Below are 27006 nucleotides of genomic sequence, written 5' to 3' on the forward strand. Positions count from 1 at the left end.
CTTCGAAAACAATATTTGAATCTCTGACCCTTTCCCTTGGAAAGATTATCTCAAAAACAAACTAACACACAGCAGTGATAAACAATTGCTCAGACTGAAAGGGACTATGCAGTTTGGCTTTATTACCTACAGTAGGAGTTTGAACGGGACTGTAGAGATCCTCCTCCAAAAGATTTTATTGAAACACAAGTCAGTTAAACCTGTGGTATGTTTTGAAGTATGACCTCAATAGCAATGCCCACAATCTTCAGACATTCCAAGGCCAGGAAGTACCATAAAATTATTCAGTCTGATCTCCTAAGTAACACAAATCATAGAATTTCATTCAGCTACCCTTGCACTGAGCCTACTAATGTGTGTCTGGCTAAATCCTCAGGGCTGTCCACATTGATGTGAAAATAGTAAGAAGTACGGAATCCACCATTTCCCCTAAGACCATAAGAACAGTCATACTGAGACAGACCAAAGGTCCATCTAGCCCAGTATAAAGTCATCCAACAGTGGTCAGTGCCAGGAAACCCATCAGGAATAAACAGAACAAGTAATCATCAAGTGATCCATTCTCCGTCACTCATCCAACATTCTGACAAACAGAGACTAGGGACCCCATTCCTGTCCATCCTGGCTAACAGCTGTAAATCAACCTGTCCTCCATAAATTTATCTAGTTCTTTTTAGAACCATGTTACATTCTTGGCCTTCACAACATCCTCTGGGAACAAGCTCTGCAGGCTGACTGTGTGCTAAGTGAAGAAATACTTCCTTTTGTTTGGTTGAAACCTGCTGCTACTAATTTGATGTGATGAGCCCACGTTCTTGTGTTATGAGGAGAAAACAGTATTTCCTATCTACTTTCTCTACATGAGTTATGACTTTATAGATCTCAGTCATTTCCCCCCCTTAGTCATTACTTTTTCCAAGCTTAAAATTTCCAGTCTGATTAATCTCTCCTAATATGGATGCCATTCCATACCCCTAATAATTTTTGTTGCCATTTTCTGAATCCTTCTATCCCAATACATCTTGTCTGAGATGGGGCACATCTGCAAGCTGTATTCAAGATGAGGGCACAATGTGGATTTACAGGAGGCAATCAACTATTCTCTGCTTATTTCTCCCTTTCCTAATGATTCCCAACATTCTTATGTTTTTTTGACTGCTGCTGCACATTGAGTGGATGCTCTCAAACAACTATCTACAATGACCCCAAGATCTCTTTCTTGAGTGTTAACAGCTAATTTAGATTCCACCATTTTATATGGATAGTTGGGATTCGTTTTCATTTGCAATTATCAAACACTGAATATCATTTTCCATAATTTAAATTCCTCAATATTATTATTATTAATAGATTTATTTGGGCAAGAGCTTTCACAGGCAAAGCTCCATTTCCTCATGTGCCAGGAGTGGAAATTACAGTGGCAGGTATAAATATACTACCATATAAAAGAAGTGAGTTATCTTATCAAGTGATGAGGTCAACAATTGATGAGGAGGTGTGAACAGCAAGAGAGGGAAAACTGCTTTGATAGTAAGCCAGCTCTTTTCAAACCCAAATTAATAGTGTCAAGTGTGCAAATGAAGTACAGCTCTGCAGTACCCCTTTTAAGTCTGTTTTTGATTTTTGTAGTAGGATGGCCACTTTCAAATCTATTACTGAGTGTTCAGTGAGACTGAAGTGTTCTACTGGTTTTTGGTATCTGATTTGTGTCCATTTATTTTTTTTCAGAAAAACTTTCCAGTTTGGCCAATGTATATGACAGAGGGGGCACTGCTGACACATAATGGCAGATGTTACATTAGCAGATGTGCAGGTGAATGAGCCCCTGATGGTATGGCTGATTTGTTTAAGTCCTATGACAACGTAACTTGAATATATGTGAGTAGGTGTGACTGAAGAGATGGCAACATAGTTTATTGAAGGTCTTGATTCCTGGATTACTGTTCCTGTGGGTGTGCACAGTTTTCTTTGATAGGGGAGACAAGCTGATAACAGTTGGATACAAGCAGTGAAAGATTATTTGACAACCCTCCTCAAAACGGTTGGCTCTGATTGTTAAAATTTTCAGTCCCAAGTGAGATTATTATTGTTGTGACCATGGCAACTGCCATAAAAGGAATCCTTTCTTGGGTACCAACCTGCAGTACGTCATACACCATGCTTTTCTCATGACCCCTTCCCTGCAGCCACACCAGCAGCACATCGAAAAGGGAGGTGGTCAAGTTACCATTATAGTGACTACAGCCATTTTATCAAAACAAAAAAGCAGTCATATAGCACTTTAAAGACTAACAAAATAATTTATTAGGCGATGAGCTTTCATGGAACGGACCCACTTCTTCTTCAGAGTTTTAAAGGGGAGATATATAAGCCTAAGGCTAATTGAGATGTGGTTTCCTGTAGACTACGTGATGAGCAGAAGAAGTGGGTCTGTCCCATGAAAGTTCATCACCTAATAAGTTATTTTGTTGATCTTTAAAGTGCTACAAGACTGCTTTTTTTGTTTTGATAGAATAGACTAACGTGGCTATCTCTCTGTCACTACAACTGCTTTAGTCCACCAGTCTCCACACTGGCACCCACCCAGCCTCACTCATACAAGGAAGGAGCCTAAAGCCCTGTTCTTCCACTCATAAACCAGGAGAGATTCTTTCCTCCCAGTCCCATTCCTACCCTTTTGCTCCAGCTAAGGAGGGTTAAGGAAGTTCCAATAGCTCAAGGAAAACTGCCTCCTTTCTGAATCAAAGGGGACCTATTCCTCAGATGACCACAGAGCCCATCATCTAAAGTACTCATTCCCCAGGCTTGTTCATCTGCTCCTCAGCCCATAGAACAACTTGCCTGAATGGTTATTGCTGCTGTGAACAACAGTCGTCATGTAGGAAAGATGTTTAGAGGATCCTCAGTACGCTGCTGAACAGAGAGCAGTATGACAGACTGGCCCAGAGGGTGATGGTGGTAGAAAGACTGATGAATTTGGGAAGAGGGCAAGTATGGAACTCATGGAGGGTTTCAGTTTTGTCTTTTGGAGAGAGGTGGAGAGGAGAAAATGCAGAACTGATGACAGCTTTGTGCTGCAAAGAATAATGTTGTACACAAGGAATGTAAAATGTATCACTGAGACAGAAAATGGTAATAGTTAAGTGTTCTGAAATTATACACAACACTAAGGGATTCCAGTGATGTGGAGCATAGTAAACGTGACAAAATGGTTAATGCTGGCATGGTGGGTTTCACGTTTCTTGGCCAAGGCTACAACATTATCCCTTCAGTCCTGACTCTTGGGGCCCCACTAGTGGCACAGGTAGCTGTTAATGAAAAGAAGCAGGGAAAGATTCTGAGCCCCAGCTCCACACTCAAACTCCATAGGTTGCTTACCCTCTTCTCCCTCGGGTAAGATTATCCTTGGTCCTTGATATTGGATGAGTGAGTCTCTCTGCTTTGATGTGAATGAAGCAGGGCAGAGCAGGACAGGACAGGACCGAGCAAGACTCAATTACACTCACTGTCCCTCCTCTTCTCCCCTACTTTGCCTGAAGCAGGGGTTTTGTATTTGGTTCCTGACAGGGCCCTAATTGGCTACAGGTGTTTCAATTAACCTGTAGCAGCTTTTCCTAGTCTACAGGAAACCACATCTTAATTAGCCTGAGGCTTATATATCTCCCCTTTAGAACTCTCCCACTGCTACCTGGACCTACTGTATCACATAAGAAAAGACAAGGTAGCAGGTGACACCATCCAAATTTATGATACATGTTAGTTCAAAAAAAAATGTACAAACTCCCCCAGAAACACAGCAGATAAACAGTAACAGAGTAACAGAGAAGTGGCTGTGTTAGTATGCATTCTAACAAAACAAAAAAGCAGTCATGTAGTACTTATCACCTAATAAATTATATTGTTAGTCTTTAAAGTGCTACATGACTTTTGTTTTGTTTTGTTTGAAGATAAAGTAATTCGAATAAGAGCTATGCAGTGACTTATAAAATTATTAAAACTTTTAAACGAATAGGTTTCTAAGATGAAAACCTTCTTAAAATAGGTGTAATGTAAGAGAACAGTTTTTTAGGGAAGTGTGAACTGCATTATTAATTTGCCAAAACATATATGTATTGGCAATATTTGGTGATACATGCATTTTAGAATATTTTTGTTTTACCTTTGTGCTAGTTAAACATTTAGCCATACGAGTCACAGACACACAGCTAAGAATGTTGGTAGCAACTAGTCTGGCAACTAGATTGGCAGTTTGATATTCCAGTTTATAGAATATTATATATAAATATTAGTCAACTATTTTTTGACAATATACAGTTGATTTAGCCCATTACAACCAAGAAACAAGCAGGAGGCTAAGGGAATGAAAAAGGTAGAATGTTGTTGCCTGTGTTCCAACCCAGGTCAAGATATTTGAGGAAAGGAAAGGACAAAAATAGAAAAACCAGAAAGGCAAGTCTCACACAAAAAGTCAATGTTACTGCCAGGATTACAACTTTAGAGTTCTTGACTTCCAATTACCTGCTTAGGTCACTAGATCACATCACTCTTCACTATGTGTACAATATTACTCATTTCAGTATTCGTTAAGTGCTATATTGCAATTGACAGAAGGTAAAATGATTTTCATAACAAGGAAGAACAAAAAAGCTCATGGATTTCAAAACAGGGTTTAATTTAACTTGGACTACAGCATACAAGATTATAATTTTCCTTAGCAGTTCTTTCTGAATTGCAACTGTTCGTTATTTGTGCTCTTTCTAGATGTTTTCAGCTATTTACTGCTCATTGGAGTGATTTAAAAAAACCTAATGCACTTTATAAGGAAAAATAAACTTTTACTGTTAAGTAATGCATGCCTGCATAGCAATCTTTACTTATTCATTCAGATGGTCTAATTCCAAGTCCTATATTACTGATGGACCATCCTTTCCTATCCTTTATATAAGTATAAGGAATATTTCCTCTATTTAAGGATTAGAAAGAATCTCTCATAATTATAAAGGGGAGAGACCCACTTTGTCAGATGCATCTGACGAAGCAGGTCTTTGCTCACAAAAGAGTATGCTCCAAAACATCTCTTAGTCTCTAAGGTGCCACAGGACTTCTTGTTGTTTTTGAAGAGACAGACTAACTCAGCTACCTCTCTAATTAAAGGGGAGAGTGATTTTACTCAGACACGTGGCTACACTGAGTCAATCATCTAAACAAAGACGCAAACCATAATCAGAAGGGGTGAGGAGGATCTGGTTTTCAAAACAAATGTCATTTCTATCTCATTTTATGAGGCTGACTATTTACCATCTCTCTCAGCACGGTCCTTTTTCCATTTATGGCCAGACTGCACCCTCAGTTAAACCTTAGACTTGCCCTGTCCTGCCCTTCTTCAACTGATAGAATGACACAGGTTTCTGTCACAGACTGGGCATTATGTCATGTTAACTGATTACAAAATCAGTCTATAAATCTTTGATTGTATACAAGTAATTTAACTATGCATATGAACTTTAAAAAGGATGATTATTTTAACCACTATTTAAAAACAGAAAACAAATTATATCTATGTTTTTAATGTGTGGTTCACATTTTGCAAAAGCCTCTGCTGTTGTTTACAAAATAGGAGGTACTACCAGACGTATTCTGCAATGCTTGGGTCCTTGTGGGGGTGGGAGGTGCAGGATCCAAGGCATGGTGTTGGGTGTTGAGGGGGTTCAGAGCAGGGGGTAAAAGGTGTCGGTGAAGCGAGGGAAGGAGATGGCGGGCTCAGGGCAGAGGGTTCAGTGTGTGGGGAGGCTGACAGCAGGTGTTTGGGTATGCAGTGAGCTCCAGCCAGGAGGTGAGGGTACAGGAGAGAGTGCACAGGTTGGGATGGCTGGGAGGGTGCAGGCAAAGGGGAAGAATTCACCAGATTGAGAACAGTGGGTGTGGGCTCAGGGCAGATAATTCAGTATGCGAGGGCAGTGCGCATGTCAGGGGAGCAGCTGGGAGTGGATGATTCAGGGCAGGGTTTGAAGAGCTCAGGGTAGGGGGTGGTGGGTGCAGGAAGTAGGGTAGGGATGGGGCACAGAGCAGGGCAGGGGACTGGAAGGTTTGGGGGTGCTCAGGACTGAGGGTGGGGATGGAGGATTAGGGCAATGTTTGGAGGGCACAGGGCAACAATGGGGGCTTTGGCAATCAGAGCAGGAGGTGGGAGGTCTCACAGGGCTTACTGGGACCACCCACGAGAGTGAAGGTGATGATGGTCTAGAGGGGAGGGCTATGCTACCTAGCCTTGGCATCTCCTTTGGGGGGGTCCAGGCCTGCTTCCTAGCCCCAGGATCTGGCAGGGGGACCAGGCACCAGTTCCTGAACTGAGCCTCTCCACTGAGTGTGTGAGGTAGAGGCTGGGATGCGCTTTCCAGCCTGGTTTGAGCTCTGGACTTTATTATATTTTGTACCATTATAAATAAATTATTTAATACTTACCGCCACTGCATCTAAGTGATTTAAAAATAAACTTCAATCACAAAAACTGTTAAACAAAAGCCACATGAAATACATGACTCACTTAACTGTTCTGAAGGTCATTAGACTCACGTTCGGATTTAATCCTCACTGGCAGTCAAAGTTTGTATCTCAACTTCAAAAGCCCTGTGGCCTTTTCACAGAGAACTATAATTAGCCAGGCCTATAAGCCTAATCAAGGGCATAAGAGGGAGTAACACACTCCTCAAGACAATACGCAGTTTTCCTGGAGCATGGATCTATGTGTGCAAAGCTCAGAAAGGATGGTGTGTCAGGTACTCCCCACTCAATGTGGTAGGCCAGGCAAGGGGATGTAGTAATGTGCTATTATTATGAACAATCACAAATTACCGTTATCTTGGAGAAAACAAGAAAAGAGAGTCTATTCTTTCCCATGGAGGCTCCAGAGCTTATAGAGTGATGCACCTTTCTGAAAACTAGGTACCTTGTCACTGCAATCTAGCTCAAAACCAGATTCATTATGGTATAAATCTGCTTAAGTCAACTGTGCTACAAGACAGAAGAATTTGGTGCAAAGCAAGATTGCTGTGATCTTCCCCACATCCAAAAATCCGATTGTTTGTTTGTGGAAAACCCATGGGGGGGGGGAGACTTGAAAAATTAACATTTTATTAAAGGAAACAAACAAAAACACCAGCAAACAATCACGCATTTAAACCATTTTAACCCACATGAGAGATACTACTGATTTTACTGGCATTCTCAAGATGTAGTATGAGGGATCTCTCTCAAACTGGTTTTATCCTTCATTATAAAATTAATGTTTTTAAATTAAACCACTGTACTTAGGGTGACTGTATCTTCCTATCCCAAATATGATGCAGGGAGATGGGGGGAGGGGAAGTGGTTCCCTGGTTGTGGCTGCCAAGGGCTGCCTCCCAGGTTGATGTCCCCAACTGCCGCATGCCTTGGGGAGCCAGGAAGGAAACAGAAGAGATGTCTGTGCTCCTCCCAGTTTCCCCAAGATGCGGGGAGCCAAGAACGGGGCAGCAGCCACTGAGGTGGGCTCCCTGCTCCCCGTGTCTCATGGAGCTGGGAAGGAGGTGGCAGAAGCGCCTGTGCTCCTCCCGGCTTCCCCGAGCCTCAGGGAGGCAAGAAAGAGCTCCAGCCTTTTTAGGGCCCCCTGCTGGCTCCCTCTTCCTGCGGCTGGAGAGAACGTACTCACATACAGTACGCTGGTGAGGGAAAAGGTCAGCTGGTGTGAGGCCAATATGGGACAATTAGCCCCTTTTTAAAAATAAGTAGGAACGCCTTTTTGATGCCCGAAATATGGGCCTGTCCCACCCAATACAGGATGGATGGTCACCCTAACTGTACTACAACAGATACAATTTATTCCTCAAATATATAAAAGCACATCGACCTCTTCAGTTCCCTTTCTACACGAACAGTTCTAGGATAAGGTTCACTGCAGAGGAGATGAAGGACAGGTAATGGAATAGTGATAGGAACCACACATCTCAAAGGACTCCTCTCACTATGGGAGGCAAATAATTTGTCTCCCTTGAGTGATGGTCCCTATAAGTATTTCACTCAAGGTAATTCACAAACTTTGTTCAGTGAGGAAGAAGGTGCCATACCACAGATGGAGGACTGTCATGCTGACAGATAAGACTGATGTAACAACCTAAACCAGGGCATAAAGTCTCTAAAAGGTACAGATTGTTGTGATAAGCTATAAATCAAGCATGATTTTAGTATCTAGCATAGTTCTGAGTTTAACCTCTTAAGCTTATCTTCTGAAGGTGCTCAGCAGGTTTCCTTTGAGGACGAGGACTGAGATGTCAGATATAGAGTGATTGTTTTGTGAAAAGTGTTCACCCATATGTGATTTGGTGTTTTTGTATTGTATAATTTTTCTGTGTGAGTTAATTTGATCACAGATAGTCTGATTTCACACCCATAGTTGTTACTGAGTTATTTACTACACTGGGGCCGTGTCTACTCTAGCCCCAAACTTCAAAATGGCCATGCAAATGGCCATTTCGAAGTTTACTAATGAAGCGCTGAAATACATATTCAGCGCTTCATTAGCATGCGGGGGGCTGTGGCACTTCGAAATTGACGCGCCTCGCGGCTCGTCCTGAAGGGGCTCCTTTTCGAAAGGACCTCGCCTACTTCGAAGTCCCCTTATTCCTATGAGCTAAATTGTTCTTACTGATTCTAAAAGTTAATAAGACGATCTCCAAACTACTGTAAAGTTGTCACTATTTCACTGTCAATATTACTATTTACTGATTTAATTTTTTTAAAAAGTACTGCTTTTGTCTTCAAAAGGATTAAGAAACATTTAACTTGGGATAATTGATAATAATCAGAATTTTGGTACAATTATGCCCTCCATGACACAAAGGAAAAGGAGAGGCTATCAGAGAAGAAAATTGGGTAAAGCTCTTTTCTTAGGCTATGTCTACACTACATAATAAAGTCAAATTTAAGACAGCTTGATTTTACAGTGTCACTGTCTTCACTGTAAATACCATGATCTCGATTTCAGGCAGCGCTCAGGTCAATATCATAACATCGCCAAAAGTGGCTGGATGTAGCGTCAAGTTTTAATTAAGGCTATTATGAAAATGCCATGCCTATTAATAGACTTTAGTCTCCAGAGGTGTCCCATATGTATCCCACAATTCCCTATAGTCCTTCACTCCGGCCGCTTCCATCTCCACAGCTCTTCATGTGCAAAGGAATTAGGTAACAGGAAGCCCGTGCCTGTGGGGCCATGCTTGTATGAGAGGCTGAGAAACTTCTTTTCTTTCTTTGCCATCAGCGCAGCTGTGGGGTCATGCTTGTAAGAGAGGCTGAGAAACTAATTTCTTTCTTTAGCATAAGAGCTGTGAGCACATCTCCCCATTAAAAAGAGTCCCAAGATGGAGTTCATGGTTCTGCCTCTACCTGTACAAGCTGAGCCACTGGATTTTTATTTCAGCACTGGCGCCATCCCCTACCCCACTGCACCACTTGGCAGCTAGGCTGTTGGGGAGGTCATGCTCGTATGAGAGACCAAGAAACTTATTTTCTGCTGTTTACATTTGTGCAGGGCTCCCCCGACTCCCCAAAAGGCACCATAGAGCGGAGATCTTTCCCGCGCCCAACCACATCACGTGGCTAGCTCCTGACCCAAGAAAAGGACATGCTTGCTGTTCAGTGAGGACCATGTGGCCAGGCAGCACCATACCCTGGCTTGTGTGCAGTGAAGTCTCCAAAGGCAGGAAAAATTTTCAGGAGCTTGCTGCCACCGGGACGGTGGGGTGTGAGGGGGAGTCACCCTGGTGGCTAAGATTTTCAGGAGCTTGCTGCCGTGGGGGCAGGGGGAGATCACATCAGCTGGCTCTGCAGCCACAAACCCTACTCCCACACCCCCAAAAATTTTTGGAGGCTTGCTGCAATGGCAGGAGGGGGATCACATCAACTGGATCTGCAGCCACAAACCCTATCCCTCCACCCCCAAAGATTTTCTGGGGCTTGCTGCCACTGTGGGGGAAGTGTCTCCTGGCAGTTAAGATTTTTGGAGGCATGCTACCAGGGGAGCCGGGGGACCAGGTCAGCTGACTGTGCAGCCACAGGCCCCACACCTCCTGCCCCCAAAGATTTTCAGGGGCTTGCTGCCACAGGAGGACCACATCAACTAGCTCTGCAGCCACCCCACAACCCTCAAAGATTTTCTGGGGCTTGCTGCTGTGGGGGGAACCACCTCAACTGTCTCTGCAGCCACAGACCCCATACCCCTTCATCCCTAAAGTTTTTCAGGGGCTTACTGCCACCGGGGGGGAAGGGTCCCCCAGCAGCTAAGATTTTTGGAGGCTTGCTGCCACAGGAGGGGACCACATCAACTGGCTCTTCAGCCACAGACCCTGCAAGCCCCTATGAAGATGAGGGGGCCGGCTCCCACATAGTCAGTCAGGGCTCGACCCCTCTCCTGATCAATATGGAAAGGACCATGTCAACTGCCCTTCATCCTTTGATCCACCCAGCCCCACCCATTGGATATTAGGGTCCAGCCCCCTAACAGTCAATCAGGGATGGCCCCCAAACCTGAACACCACCACTTGTTGAAATTTGGTGAGCCCCATCCCCCGCGCTGGACAACTCTATGTAGTGAAGTGGGAAGCCAAAAATCTTTTTCCTAACTTTTACTATTCTTCTCGTTCTTCAAGCTTTGGTCCCCTTAACACATGGGAAAACTTCTGGAAGGCCAGTTTAGAAGACATAGACACCTTGCTGCAGTTTAAACCCATTGCAAACACGTGCTGTTTTTTGTAACATCTCTGCTAGTTCTTATGCTATCATAGAATCCTAGGGCTCGAAGGGACCTCAGAAGGTCATCTAGTCCAGCCCCCTGCTTCAAGCAGGATCAACCCACACTAAGTCATCCCAGCCAGGACCTTGTCAAGCCGGGACTTAAAACCTTCAAGGGATGGAGAATCCACCACCTCTCTAGGCAACTCATTGCTTCCCTTCCCTCAAGCTTTTGCCCCCTTAACACAGGGAAAAGTGGCTGGAGGGCCAGTTGAGACGACAGACTCCTGGATGCACCCAGGGTACAGAAGCACTCGTGTGTGCAAGTTTGGCGAGCCTCATCCCCCATGTTGGGCACCTCTGTGTAATGAGCTGGAAAGCCAAAAACCCTAACTCACAAAATCTTTTTTTCACAAACCTTTACTGTCCTACTCTTTCTTCAAGCTTTACATTGTTCCTGTATTATTTTCAGGGATCATATGTAATCGAGGGAGGAGGGACAATGGCTGGTGAGCCAGTTGGGAAGACTCAGACACCTGATGCTTTTTGTAAAACTTTGATAATTCAGTTATAAAAAGCAATTCAATTATAGAAGCAAGAGATTTTGGTTACTTTGGCAATCTTTGTTGATGGCCTAGTTCTTGTTCTTTCCTTCTGGAAAAATGGCCATTTTCCATGAGAGGGCAATGCAATGTGGGAAGATGACATCACATACCCACAACCACGTGCAGGGCATTTTTTTTCCCTGCTTCACCAGCAAAAACACCCAGATTGCTATGCGGCTGAGGGAACTGTGGGACAGGTTCCCACAATGCACTGCTGCAACAGTTCACGTTTGGCAATTGAGTGTCCCAGAAATAAGTTAACTTTGTGGGGAATTTGTGGGGAGGTGAGGATACCCAAATTCAAACATTACAAAATCGATTTTAATAAATTCAAATTTATCTCATAGTGTAGACATAGCCTTAGAATTCCCTCTGAATTCTACTACAAAGGTGGAGACTGCAGAAAAAAGTTGCAAATGTCACTCTCAAACAACAATTCTCAAGATCAAGTTTATGTGCACTGATTTCTGAGACCCCTCCAGCTCTTCCCTGTGACCAGGCAGTATTCACCACTCAGTAATATCATGATTACCATAACTGTTACTGCAGTCATTTTTGAACCAACATCTAAGAAAGAGTTTCTTGGGACTAAGTTAAGTGTAGCTTCTCTCCTGTTTGCCACAGAGCCAGCTATTCCCAGATGCAAATTTTGAAATTGCTCTGTTTCTCAATATATATATGTGGATAGTTGAAGACATTTGTTATTACTGTCTTGTCATATTTAGCTGGCTCTTTGAGTCCCTCACCATTATGTACTCAACATACTTTCCCTTACCTGGAGACTCTTTGTACAGTAAACTCTTTCATATTTGACGTTCTATCATCCAGAACTCTCAAATAACTGGCATTTTAACCGTAAGTAAATTTTAGTTATGTTTTCCATACGTTCAGTATAGTGGAAGTAAATACATATAACTACAGCAAATACAGTGTAAGTTTACAGTGTACAATACACTCATCCCTTGCTATACAAGCACAATTGGTTCCCAAATTCCTGCTCGTAAGTGAAAACGCGTAAGAGGGACACTAAATTCCCATCAAAATACATGTAAAAGTCTCCGATTCATTCCAAGTGCTCCTAATTCAGTGAAAGAGCGACAGCATGTGGCACTGCTTTTTGAACAGTAAGTGAACTTTGGGTTTTGGGGTGGGCATTGGAGAGGGTTAAAGGCTGGGGTCAGTTTGGGGCCATGAGCAGGAGGGAGGGTTAAAACCTGGTGGCAGGTTGGGTCCATGAGGCAGACAAGGGGGAGGGGTTTAAGGCTTCAGTGGGTTGGGTCCACAGGCAGGGCAGGGTGTTAAGACTGTGGTGTGTTGGGTCCTTGGGGCAGGCGGTGGGGGAGGTGTTCAGGCTGCTGCTGGTTGGGTCCATGGGGTGGTTGTGGGGGTTAAGGCTGCTGCAGATTGGGTGGGTAAGTGGGTTATGGCCACAGCAAGCTGGGTCTGTTAGGCCGGCAGCGTATCAGGCTGCAGAGGGTTGGAGCTGAGGGGCAGGTGGGAGGGGAGAGTTAAGGTTGGGTCTGTGGAGCTGGCGGGGAGTTCAGGCTGCTGTGAGTTGGGTCTACAGGGCCGACGGGGGGTTCAGGCTGCAGCAGGTTGGGTCTGCGGTGAGTGGCGTAAGGCTTGTATTAGCGGGAGGGAGTTCACTCGTCTAGTGAACAAAGGTAGGTAAATGTGTCCCTCATTTTAGCAAGTACTTGTAAGTAAAGTACTCATTTAATGAGGGATCAGTGTACGACTGTTACTGATAAAGTACTCTGCATACATTTCTGTTTGTCTCTATTCTTCTTTAATGTTATGCATTTCTGGGTATAACTCTTTATTATCCAGAATACTTGAATATCCGGCAACCTCCAAGTCACGGGACTGCTGGATATGAAAAAAGTTTACTGTATATCTCATTAATATATTTGTACTATTGTGACACAGGATTTGAATTTATATGGATTCTACTATATGTTCTTCCCTACTCAGAAATTGTATCTGATTAAATTTTATGGCATTTTTAGATACAATTCTACGCTCTTATTTCTATGACCCTATTCAGTTTTCCTATATAGTCTACAGACAGATATTACAACAGACCACTGATTTTTTTTGCATTCAACCACGTCTCATACATGGCTCTTATCCCAGCAGAACTCCCCTTTTTTTGCTATTATGTTTCTCACACTGGCATACAAGTACACATTTTACCACATGCCTACTTTTATCTGGTATCCTGATCTATTTCTCGCTCTATGATTTCAAGCCATCTCTTTCTCTAGCACAGCATAAGTTCTTATCTTTCTCTAACACCATACACAGAATACCACTATCAAAACAAAAAGCAGTCAAGTAGCACTTTAAAGACTAGCAAAATAGTTTATTAGGTAAGTCTGTCCCATGAAAGCTCACCTAATAAACTATTTTGCTAGTCTTTAAAGTGCTACTTGACTGCTTTTTGTTTTGATAGTGTATAGACTAGCACAGCTTACTCTCTGTTACTAGAATACCACTATATTACTGGTATACCTAGTGAATGTTATACTTAACCAGCATCTGCCTCTAGTGATTGTTTCTATAAGGGGAGTCTATACCAGAACAGACTCCTATCTCTCTGTTACTTTGGAAAGGGGATGGTTTTGAGCAGTGGAAATTAGAGTATGACTGCTAGCTGTTGTTAGGGCTGCGAGCAACAGCAATATCATTTGAGGTGTCTAGAGCTGCAGGACAGGTGGTAAAACAACCCTTTACTAGTCTGGGTTGAATCCCCAAGCATCATAAGGATTTATTTGGTTCTATTTACATTGGTGCGAATTAAAATGCAGAACAATCACTTATGTAATTCTGCTAGCCTACATCCTTCAGAGATTCTTTTTCAATTAAGAGGAAACTAATACATTAAATTTAACAAGAGGGGCCAATTGAGTTTTCATTAGTTCATTCCAGTATTTTTATCCATTGGACACATGCTCAAGGAATGTGCACATGACTTGGGCAAGTTAAGGAGGAAAAACTGCCTTTTTCCTTTTTTGGTAATTTATACAGAATTTTACTCTGTATCATTTATTATAGCTTATCCATCATCCAGGTTGAAGAAAGGTTGTTGTAGGCCTAAGGAGGGTGACATTTCCTCTGAAAAGGTCATGTGCATGCCATGAGTAACGTATCCGTTCATGGCACTTTGCCTCAGTACTAGGCAAGCCAAGCATTTCACATTTGTTGCTTTCCATGAGCTGATTCTGGGATAGGGCTAGTTTTTTATATTTAAGGAATCAATTACAATTCCAGACTCAACTCTAAACTACTGTAATGCCACTGGCTCCATAAAAAGAAGATTCATATGGTTACCTCTGTACAACAGGACTCACCATCAGGCCATAAAAACTGAGAAAGCATCATCAGAGAATTATACGGATTACAAGACCTAAAACAAAATTAAATCTGAATACTATAAGCGTCAGATCAACAGTGTTAATCAGTTTCTCAGACAGTGTCAATTCTTGCTATTCTACAGTGTCAATTAACAACAAAGCTGTACAGCTGTTCCACTGACGGTAACAGTGTTTTAAATGGCAGGACGGGAATGTTAATAATAATGCAGATAAATTACAACGTCTAGAATATCTCAGGTTTAATATTCACTGTACATGTTAATCATTTCTATGGAAAGGAATTAATAGTAGAAGTAAATCATACATTTTTAGAATTTTCAATTATGTAGATCTCTGGGGGAAGGAGGTACATTGTACATTCAGAATGTAAAAAGAAAAATGTGGTTTCACTTACAAGGAATAAAACAGCTTAACTATTTGCAAATTCCATTACACAGAAAACATACCATATTAATTAAAGCAGATGGCACCCAGGTGGTACCTGTACTTACTCATTACCCCAGTCCAGTCTCACTGTAAGGTGTCTCTTGACTTCTCGCACCTGATCCTGTGTCAAATGACCTGACAGTAGCTGTCTACGCAAGTCAATGAGTTCATTCATCACATGGCGCAGTTTGTAGAAAAGGTCTATCTTATGCTTCTGTAGATGTACACATTGGGGGAAAAAGGGGGAGAGAGTAAAAACGAAAATTTCATCAGATATTCAAAAAAAAAGGTAACAACAATAATTTTCCCATATATGCATTAATGGGATGATTCTTCCAGAAAAATCATTACAAACTTTGGTTTCCTTTTTCCAAATTCTCACAGTCATTCCAGCCCCTTCTGCTCTGCAGTGCATTTTGCTTCAAAAAGTAGAACACACTTCTACAGCAGCTTCTGCTTTAAGGATGAATAATCTTTAAAAAAAACAGCAACAGCTCTAGTTTTTCTAATATTTGTTATTACTAGAAATGTACATTATGGCCACAAAAAGGCAACCTATTTTAAACCTTGAAATGGAATAGTATGCTAACCACTGTGGCATTAAATACTTCAGCAGTGCTAGAAAGGTACATGGACAATAAGGCAGAAGCAGGTACTGTTTTCTCACCTGAGATCTAAATCATAGAAAGAGAAGGGGAAAAAACATGAATTTATATGTACGCAGTTCCATCCTACTCTTGAGAGTGCACCTAGTCTTCAGGATGGAGCAATTTAAAACAAGGGAATTTAAATCATTTTATTCCCATCCTGGCCCCCATCAATCCTTGATTTAAATCAGATTCAGTATTTCTAAAATTCATTTGAAAAATTGGTCTATGACATCTTTAAATTCTCAGTACTATTTATTTTTAATGCCACTTCTGGAAGGTTGTCTGCAAACACTTAAACGGGTACATACATTTACTTGCCACATAAAAATTATTTCACACCTTTTATATACATAAACTAGGAGTCTAAATTTAGACTCTGATGCCCGCCCTGAAGGGCAGGGAGACTGCAGGATCCTGGTATGACTGGAGGGGGAGGGGAGAGGAGAAATATGGGGCATGAGTGGGAAGTAGGAATGATGGAGCATGGCAGCAGGGGAATGGAGAACCTGGTACAGAGGAAGTGGGAAACAGGAGGCAAACAGAACACCTGGCAGTGAAGTAATTGGGAGAATTACAGGGAGTCCTCATACAGAAGGGGATGGGAGGGTGGCACACTCACAGCCTGTAGAGAGGAATGCAGGAATGCAAGGGGCTCCTCCAGTAGGCAATAAGCTCAGCACACACTAACTATGAAATGTTCAATTCCTAATGACATTAAATATAGCTCAAATTACATAACACATTTACTTTCATTTTCTCCCAAAGTTTATGCAGCACTAAAGTTTTAAGTGGTGTCATTTTGGGCAAGGTGTATAGCTGTATGTTTTCATGAATAGGACTCTACTGATTTTCATTCAACCCATTTTCATTAATTTAATGGCTACCAGGTTTTAAAATTATTTTGTGGGATATGCTGATTACATTTGAAGGTATTAGTTGTAATACCATTGCAATGTTGCCAGCTTTTTACAGACAAAATTTTAGTGCTGTATCCATGGGGGTCCTGACTCAAAACACAGCTAGAAGTGGGTCTGATCCTCTACCCTCAGAGCTGGTATGCTAGGGAAGGACAAGACCTAGCTCTTCCAAGCCCAGCAAAGACTCACAGCTAAATGCTTCCTGGCTGGGGCAATCCCAGAATCAGGGGGATTTCAGACCAATTTTCACACGTGGCTGCAGGAGCCTGTGGAGCTGGAGTTTCCTGAAGCATGGGGAGGCGCTCAGAAGTGGGTCTGATTTCCCGGAGACTGAGAGGAGCCATGCAGAATGACAAGTCCTCTCCTTCCCCGGCCTGACTGGGACTTACAGCTAGAAGCCCCTGGTACGATGCACTGAGCATTATGCGGTAGATCCAATTTCAAGGGGAAGGGCTTATTTCACATCCTGTGACATTTTTCATTGCCGTGAAATTTCCATGCCTGATTCATGAATACTAAAGAGACTGAAGTCCAAATTTTAATGCAACACTCAATTCAACCTTACCTATGGAGTCACATTTTTTGCATCAATTAACAAAGATAAAACTAGCAAAAACCATGCAGAATAATACCTTCAAATGTAATCAGCATATCCCACAAAATGACTGCTTAAAATGATCTATCTATCACTAAACACTTCAAACAATACATGTCTAAGGGATACCATGAGGCTGGGAAGGAAGCCAGCAGAGAAAGATCTGTAAATATTACACTTAGGGATGTTAATGTTTAACTGATTAATCAGTTAACCGGTAAAGGTAACCCTCATCCATTTATTATGAGGTTTACCAGTTACAGTTAATTGGTGGGGGCTGGAGCTACCCCACCCCCACCGTGGGCAGGGGGTTGCTCAAGTCCCACGTGGACCACTGCAGCTGGGTGTCTGGGTGTACTACAGCACAGCCAGAGCAGTCCTCAGCTGCAGACTGCCCTGTGGGATGCAGAACTGCCTGCAATTTTCATAGTGCTGCACGGTAAACATCTTTCTCCAAAACAAAAAGAAGTCAAGTAGCACTTTAAAGACTAGCAAAACAGTTTATTAGGTGAGCTTTCGTGGGACAGACCCACTTCTTCAGACCACGTCTGAAGGACCAGGTCTGAAGAAGTGGGTCTGTCCCACGAAAGCTCACCTAATAAACTATTTTGCTAGTCTTTAAAGTGCTACTTGACTGCTTTTTGTTTTGATAGTGTATAGACTAGCATGGATCCCTCTCTATTATCTTCCTCCAACATGTCCATCCTAATCCCAGCCTCACTCCAGCACTCTCTTACACATTGCTCACAAGGGGAACCGAAAGAAGCAGTTTTCTTACTGTTTCCCTGAATACCCCCTTGCCTACTTCCTGAGCCAGACCAGAGATTTTTACGCCATTTCTGCACAGAGTAAAGACTTCAAAGTAGGAATCAGGAGCATAGAGGGCAGCAAAAAAAAAAAAAAAAACCAGGAGAAAAAAAGGAAAAATCAGAGTGACCAGTTAAGCTGAATTTAACGAGTAAAAGAGTATGGAGGAATGTGCTGTTTTGGCACTGTCTAACTGTGCTCAAATGACATTACTGTAACAGGAAAACTGACTAAGTACAATTTTATTAAATTTGAACCACAAAAATGGAGAAATGAGATGGAATATTTTCACACAAAATTTTGGATCAGGCTTTTTTTTTTAAACTGATCTTCTAATTAGGGTTAAATATTCAAAGATTTACGACCGTGTTCCTGGGTACCTCTCACCGGTTAAAATACATACACATTTGCAAAGTAAACTCTCTAAAAATGCAGTTTAAACAAAAATCTACACTATTATTCAACCAAGATATTAAAATAAAAGGATCAGCTCAACCTTTTTCCTTCATATCTTCACCATTCAAACAGCTAAATCACTGCTCTATTCTACAAAGTAATTTCCCACATTGGATTACTACACTGTGCTTGTAACTGGTCTTTCCTTTATTAAATTTGCCTGTACATCCAAACGGTTCAAAATATCCCTGCCAAATCATCCTTCTCACTCACCTCCTAAAAGACGTCACACACTCCTCCCTTTTTTCAGAAATTTCACGACCTTCCTTTTTGAACTATAAACTAAGTTCAAACTTATCCTTGTTTTTAAGGCCCTACTGCATGCAGCCCTGGCATAAGTCCCCCTCTTGTTCTTCCTCCACACCCTCACTAAATAAGTCATTCTTGATGACACCATCAATATTCACTTCATTTTCCCATAAAGTCTCTGTGCTCTTTCCCCACCCTCCTCTGCACACTTCTAATGTCCTTTATATTTTTTTGTTTTATTTCACAATTTTCTATTAAGTTCTTCTTTTAGACTGTGAGCACTACTACAGTCTTTTGTGCTTCTTGTTAAAAACTTCTGAATATGATAAAAGAAATAGAAGAAGAAGAAGAATTATTGGAAGATAAAGGAATAAAGGAAGATCTGAACCTCGTGTCCAAGGAATCCAAGGCATCCTTCAGTCTGCGTTGACTATGGATTGTGCCCTTCATAACTCCATTTAAGATGTCATTTGCAGCGTTGACTGTGACTGTGGAGGCCCACACGAGAGTGACAGTCCTTGCTACATCTGCTGAATATGTAGTGGGTGTCTGGCAGGTCCTTCCTGTCCTTTCTACAGGCTCGCTTCTCCTCTGCCAGCTGTCTGATCTTCATCTCGCCCTTCTAAAGGCCCTTGTGCAGTTCCTGCTTCCAGCTGTTGTGGTCATCTGCCAGCTCTTCCCAACTATCTGGGTCGATGTCTACCTCCTTGAGGTCCCTCTTACAGACATCTTTGTAGTGCAACTGGGGGAGGACAGCTTACTCGAGGACGGCGTTGTTGGGCATTCTGTCTTTCCACGATACCCAAGAACGAGCCTGAGGCAGCACAAGTGGAAGACATTCAGCCTCTTTTCCTGGCGGGCGTACAAGGACCAAGACTCACTGCCATAGAGGAGGGTGCTGAGGATGCAGTCTCTTTAGACTTGCATTTTGGTGTGAGTGTACAGCTTGTTGTTGTTCCACACTCTCTTGCTAAGTCTGAACAGAGTTGTGGCTGCTTTTCCCATCCTCCTTGTTTAGCTCAGACTCCAGCCACAGGGCGTTGGTGATGGTGGACCCAAGGTAAGTAAACTCGTGGACGACCTCTAGCGTGTAATTGTCAATGCTGACTGATGGAGGTTCAGCAACGTCCCGACCAAGTATGTTTGTCTTCTCTAGGCTGATGGTAAGCCTGATGTTTTTGCATGCTTTGGAGAAGCAATCCAGCAGTTTTTGAAGCTGGCCTTTTGTGTGTCACTATACCAGCGTCGTCTGCGAACAGCATGTCTCTAACGAGCATTTCCCACACCTTAGACTTAGCCTTCAGCCTTGCAAGATTAAACACTTTCCCATCAGATCTTGTGTGCAAAAAGATGCCCTCTGTTGAGGATCCAAAGCCATGCTTCAGGAGGAGTGCGAAGAAGATCCCAAACAACATTGGAGCAAGGACGCATCCTTGTTTGACGCCACTCCTGATGCTGAAGGCATCCGATGATGTGCCATTATACTGGATGGTTTCTCTCATGTCTTTGTGGAAAGACTGGATCCTCTTGAGTGGTCATGGTGGATGGCCTATCTTGTTGAGCAATTTAAACAGTCCATCCGTACTGACCGAGTCGAAAGCCTTGGTCAGGTTGACAAAGGCGACATAGAGTGGCTTCCTCTGCTCCCTGCATTTCTCCTGCAGCTGACTCAGGTAGAAGATCATGTCAATGGTAGATCTCTTGGCGCGGCATCCACACTGGGATTCAGGATATGTCCTCTCAGCGAGCTTCTGGAGTCTGCTGAGGATGACACAAGCAAACAATTTACCAGTGATACTTAGGAGGGAGATTGTAGTCTTAGGAGGTACTTGTTGCAGTCACTTCTGTCTCCTTTGCTCTTATACAAGGTTACAATGTTGGCGACCCCATATCCTGTGGAACCTCACCCTCTCTCCAGGACAGGCACAGCAGCTCATGTAGGGGTTCCACGAGTGTGTCAAACGCACACTTGATTACCTCTGGTGGTATACCATCCTGGCCTGGGGCCCTTCCTACTGCAGTGCTGTAGAGAAGTTACTCTCCTGTAGTAACAATGGTTCTTCGAGATGTGTCCCCGTGGGTGCTCCACAGTAGGTGTCGGGCTCGCCCCGGCGCCGCAGCTCGGAAAATCTTCAGCAGTCTCTGTCGGGTCACGCATGCGCCGATGCGCGTCGGCTCTTCGCGCGCTTACGGTCACGTGCGCGATCCGGTCCCCGCCAGTTCCTGATCAACCACTCCGGATGCCCCTAAAAAACACACAAGCAGAGCTCCGAAGTGGGGAGGAACGGGTGGGTAGTGGAGCACCCACGGGGACACATCTCGAAGAACCATCGTTACTACAGGTGAGTAACTTCTCTTTCTTCTTCGAGTGGTCCCCGTGGGTGCTCCACAGTAGGTGACTACCCAGCAGTAACCCCCCCCGAAAAAGGAGGTGGGTACCTGATTTATGCGCAGCTTGCCCGTGAAAGGACTGCTGTCGACAGGCGTGTATCCTCATCAAGCATCCTGTGCATGGCGTAGTGCTTGGCGAAGGTGTCATAGGAAGACCATGTCGCCGCTCTGCAGATATCTCTTAGCGCGATGCCTTTGAAGAAGGCTGTTGACGCCGCCATTGCCCTAGTAGAGTGGGCTCTTGGCGGAACTGGCAGAGGAGTCTTGCGAATCTCGTAACACAGTCTTATGCAAGACACAATGTGATTTGAAATCCTCTGCGAAGATAGCGCTTCTCCTTTTGACCTGGATGCAATGGACACCAGGAATCTGTCCGTTTTCCGGAAATGTTTAGTTCTATCGATGTAGAAGGCCAGTGCCCTTCTTACGTCAAGTAAGTGCAACCGTGCCTCTTCATTTGAGTTGCGAGGCTTAGGATAGAATGAGGGCAGCACTATTGGTTCGCTGATGTGAAAGTCTGAAGAGACCTTCAGAACGAAGGCTGGGTGTAATCGTAAGACCACCGCTTCTTTTGAGAAAATCATGCAGGGTGGTGTGGACATTATGGCCGTGAGCTCGCTCACTCTGCGAGCTGACGTGATTGCCAGGAGGAAAGTCGTCTTAATAGCAAGTAGTCGAAGGGGGACCGTAGCCAATGGTTCAAAGGGCGGTCCCGAGAGGGTGTGTAGAACTAGGTCTAAACTCCATGACGGCGGTATTGGTTACCGAGGGGTGTACAGGTTCACCAACCCCTTTAGAAAACGCGAGACAACAGGATGGGCAAATGTGGTTGATCCATCCTTTTCATGCCGAAACGCTGATATAGCCGCCAGATGCACCTTTATAGAGGATAGCGAAAGTCCATTTTGTTTGAGTTATAGCAAATAATCCAGAATCGTAGGTATAGTGGCGTCCTGGGGTATTAGTTGCCTGGAGGAACACCATTCGGAAAAACGCAACCATTTGTGCTGATAAGTCTTTCTGGTGGAGGTTCTCCGACTACATTCAAGGACTTGTTGTACTCCCTCTGAGCATGTAGTCTCTAGGGCGCTTAGCCATGGATTAGCCAGGCTTGTAGCCGAAGTCTCTTCAGGTGCAGGTGCAGTATTGACCCCTGAGCCTGAGAGAGAATGTCCGGTACTGTTGGTAGGAGAAATGGCTGATGTTGAGCCATGCGCAAGAGCAATGGGAACCACTGTTGTTGGTCCCCTGTTGGGACTATGAGTATCATGCGTGCTTTCTCCCTTCTGGTCTTCTCCAAGACCTTGTGTATAAGTGTCGTGGGAGGGAACGCATAAAGTAGAGGGCCCTTCCATGGGATCATGAAGGCGTCTCCCAAAGACCCCTGTCCCATGCCCGCTCTGGAGCAGTATTGGGGACATCTCTTGTTTTCTCGGGTGGCGAACAAGTCGATTTTGGGAAAACCCCACCTGCGGAACACTTGGTGGAGTAGATCTGGAAGGATCTGCCACTCGTGAGTGGACGCAAAATGTCTGCTGAGTTGGTCCGCCTTGACGTTGTGGATCCCCGGTAGGTATGAAGCCTTTAGAGTTATATTGTTGGTGATGCACCAGTTCCAGAGCCGGACCGCCTCCGGACAAAGCGTACGAGACCTGGCTCCCCCCTGTCAGTTTATATAAAACATGGTGGTGGTGTTGTCGGTATTCACGCCGACTACTTTTCCGCGCAGATAATTGAGAAAGTGCCTGCACGCATTGAACACTGCCCTGAGCTCTAATATGTTTATGTGCAGTGTCTTCTCCGTGGGGGACCATAATCCTTGAGTGGTTTTGTCGTCCATGTGAGCCCCCCATCCCATGTGGGAGGCATCTGTTGTAATGAACACCGTGATTTGCGGTTGGCAGAAGGGCACCCCTGTCAGGAGATTCCTGGGGTTTCCCCACCATGTTAGCGAGCTTCGTGCCTCTGTTGTAAGTGACACTCTCTTGTGAACGTTGTGGATTGAGGGTTTGTATACTGTTGCCAACCAATGCTGCAATCCTCGCATATGCAGCCTGGCGTTTTGCACCATAAACATGGTGGTTGCCATATGCCCCAACAGTTGTAAGCACGTGAGAACTGGAACAGTGGGGCTGTACGTTAGTAGTTGTACGAGAGATTCGATGGCACGAAAACGTGCCTCGGGTAAATACACCCTTGACGTGACTGAGTCTATCCGAGCCCCTATAAACTCTATATTTTGTGTGGGGTCAGTCTTTGATTTTGAGAAATTGATGATGAGGCCCAGTGAGGTAAATGTGTTTGTGGTGATGTGTATCATCCGTAGTACCTCCTCCCGGGAGGTCCCCTTTAACAGGCAATCGTCCAGGTACGGGAAAATGAAAACTCCCTGTCTGCGTAGGTATGCTGACACCACCGCTAAGGTCTTGGTGAAAACTCCGGGTGCTGAAGAGAGTCCGAATGGGAGGACTCTGTACTGGAAATTATCTGTACCCACAAGGAACCGGAGGAAGCGCCTGTGGACTGGATGAATCGCAATATGAAAATACGCGTCCTGCAAGTCGAGGGCCGCAAACCAATTGCCCTGGTCTAGTGCCGTGATTATTGAAGCCATCGTAGTCATTTTGAAGCATTGTTTGCATAGGTACTGGTTCAGTGCGCGTAGATCCAAAATGAGTCTCCACCCCCCTGTCTTCTTCTCTGTCAGGAAATACCTGGAGTAGAAGCCTTTGCCTTCAAACTGTTCCGGTACCCTCTCCACCGCCCCTATGAATAGGAGGTGGTCCACCTCCCGCCTTAATTCCAGTAGGTGAGAGGGGTCTCTGAGGACGGGTGCGGTGGGAGGATTTGGTGGAGGTAAAGACTGGAAGGGGATCGTGTATCCCGTGTTTACAATCTCCAGTACCCACTTGTCTGACGTGATGCTTTCCCATTGCGGGTAGAATGGCTTGAGTCGGTGATGGAACATGTACTGAGATAGGCACTGAGGTACGGTCTTGGCTTCTCTGCCCTCGACATACCCGTCAAACTTGCTGTCTCGCACTTTGCCCTGCGGGGGCGCTGCCCTGCTGAGGCCGGCGCCTAGGGCCTTTATAATGTGTTTGTTGATGACGCCCTTGATCATACCCCCGTTGAAATTGGGCACGTTGTTGTTGGTAACCATAACGGCGTTGTTGAGGATAAAATTTCTTCCTTCTGAATGGGGGGGTATATATCCCCAAGGTCCGAAGCGTCGCTCTGGAATCTTTGCTCGAGTGTAGAACTGAGTCAGTCGATTCAGCAAACAATTTTATTTTGTCGTAGGGGAGGTCTGCAATTTTGACTTGCAACTCCTTTGGAATGCCGGGTATATGAAGCCAAGACTCTCTCCGCATTACCACTGCAGTGGCCACGGCACGGGCCGCTGTATTCACCACATCGAGTGCAATCTGCACGCCCGCTCAAGAAGCCGCGCAACCCTCTTGCACAATTGCCTTAAGAATTGGCCTTTTTTCCTCTGGAAGGAAGTCCATGAGGGCAGTAAGCTTGGAATAACTGTCAAAATTGTGATTCGACAAATGAATGGCATAGTTGGCCATACGTAGCAATAGGGTAGAGGAGGAGTAGGCTTTTCTACCCAGAAGATCCAACTTTTTTATGTCCTTGTCCAATCCCCTAGATTTGTACTGGGCCGATTTGGACCTGTGTTGGGACAATTCAACCACCAGCAAGTTTGGCTGTGGATGACTAAATAGAAATTCCATCCCTTTCGCAGGGACGAACTACTTTTTGTCCGCCCTTTTGTTGGTAGGCGGAGCGGATGCTGGGGTCTGCCATATATTAGTGGCTGCCTCCATGATTGCATCGTCCAAGGGAATAGCAATTTTAGAAGAAGATGGAGGCCTGAGGTTTTTAAGGAGTCTGTGGTGTTTCTCCTGCACCTCCGCCACTTGAATATCTTGGGATTGAGCTACCCGTTTGAACAGCTCCTGGAACTGTTTCAGGTCATCTGGGGGAGAAATGTCTCCAGGGACCATGGCCTCGTCTGGCGAGGATGAGGAGGCGTCACTATGGTATCTCTCCTCCAATTCCTCTGGATCCTGGCTGTATTGCTGTGATTGTCTTTGTGGAATTTCGAGGTGGGGTTCAATGTCCTTAGACCCAGCCTCTGATTGGGGCAGCCGTGGTGTTCCCCCAGGTGGAAGCAGAACACCTTGGCGTTGAGGAGTGGTCGACGGGGATCCATAGTGAGACGTCGAACTCCTATGATGACGCCCCACATAATGATGGCGGTCGTAGCAACAGGGACAGAAGCCCGGCGATGGAGACCTGGACCATGACCCAAGGATGTAAGGGTGGTGCCTGGAATGACAAGACCTCCGAGATGATACCGACGTGCGAGGAGAGCCTCTATGAGAAGACTCGTAGGGATCTCTGCTAGATGCTGGAGAAAAGCGTGCAGATCCCTGTGATGGGCTCCGAAGAAAAGGAGAAGAACGTCTGTGGCAGGCTGAAGGTGTTGCTGCCCGTCGAATCTCTGGTGGTGATCGCGGTGATAGAGGCAGTGCAATTCCCTCAGGAGAGGGGCTGTGGTGCCTGGTCTTCGTTTTAGCCTTTACCCTCTTGGGTGGCCCTATTGGTGAACTTGGTACCGGAGCAGATGTCATGCTGATTTCCACTGCTCCCGGTGCCACTGTTGTCGGTGCCGCTACTGTCGGTGCCGTCATCCTCAGTGCCGATGTCTTCAGTGCCGCCGTCTCCGATGCCTCTGGGGAAGTTCCGATCGGCGCTGCAGTAGCCGGTGCCGAACTGATTAGTGCCTGCACGGCTCTCGGTGCCAACTCCCCAGTCGCTGCAGGGCCTTGAGTTGTTGCAGGCGCCGCAGCTTTACCAGTAGAGGAAGCCAGCGTGCGCGGGCCCTTTGTTACACTCGTCCCACTCCCAACAGTCAGGGGCAGGGATCGAGTAGGTGAGGCTCTTCTTTTCTTCTGCGCAGAGGAGGTCAAAGAGGCAGCCTTCTTCTTGTGCGCTCCTGAAGAGCCCTCCACATGTACTGTCTCCGATGCGGCAGGCTGAAGTGCTTTGTCAACTAACAGCATCTTCAGCCTCATTTCTCTGTCTTTTCTAGCTCTATTAGTCAACTTACAACAATGGGAGCACTTCTGAGGAACATGTGTCTCCCCGAGGCACCGTATGCATTTGCTATGGCCATCCGAAGCAGGCATGGCCTCCCGGCAAGATTCACACTTCTTAAAGCTGGGGGATGGCATTGTTAAAACTTAACTCTGAGTCCTTTATGTGCTAATAGCGCACTTAACAGTCTATTACTTGATGTTAAACAACCGTTGGCCTTTGAAGGCTGACAATAAACGTGGCGGGCCCGCCCAGAGGCGGCCGCTGCGGTTCTAAGATAGTCTTTAGGTTTTAAACAACTTTAACAGAGAGACTAACTATAATAACTATAGAACTGCTAACTATAACTGTTAAAACTATTAACACTAGAAAAAAATAAGGATTTATCTGTCTCGGGCGTTGGAGCCGGAGAGGATTCCGTCTGCAGCCGTTGGTGGTTGAGAAGGAACTGGTGGGGACCGGATCGCGCACGTGACCGTAAGTGCGTGAAGAGCCAACACGCATCGGCGCATGCGCGACCCAACGGAGACTGCTGAAGATTTTCCGAGCTGCGGCACCGGGGCGAGCCCGACACTTACTGTGGAGCACCCACGGGGACCACTCGAAGAAGAACAATAGCTTTCTTCAACGTGACCACAGTTGGTTCCTGGTCCAGCT

General features: G+C 44.8%; 1 protein-coding gene across 1 annotated transcript in view; it reads right to left on the reverse strand.

The window, feature by feature from the left end:
• DOCK3 (dedicator of cytokinesis 3) overlaps nucleotides 1-27006 on the reverse strand; it is a 428244-nt gene that overhangs the window by 276190 nt on the left and 125048 nt on the right. The window contains exon 6 of the mRNA XM_075006205.1: nucleotides 15238-15386. Coding sequence (XP_074862306.1) covers nucleotides 15238-15386 — 149 coding nt within the window. The remainder of the gene's footprint in view (nucleotides 1-15237; nucleotides 15387-27006) is intronic.

The sequence above is a fragment of the Carettochelys insculpta genome, chromosome 11 (genome assembly GCF_033958435.1).
Source record: "Carettochelys insculpta isolate YL-2023 chromosome 11, ASM3395843v1, whole genome shotgun sequence".
Lineage (NCBI taxonomy): Eukaryota > Metazoa > Chordata > Testudines > Carettochelyidae > Carettochelys > Carettochelys insculpta.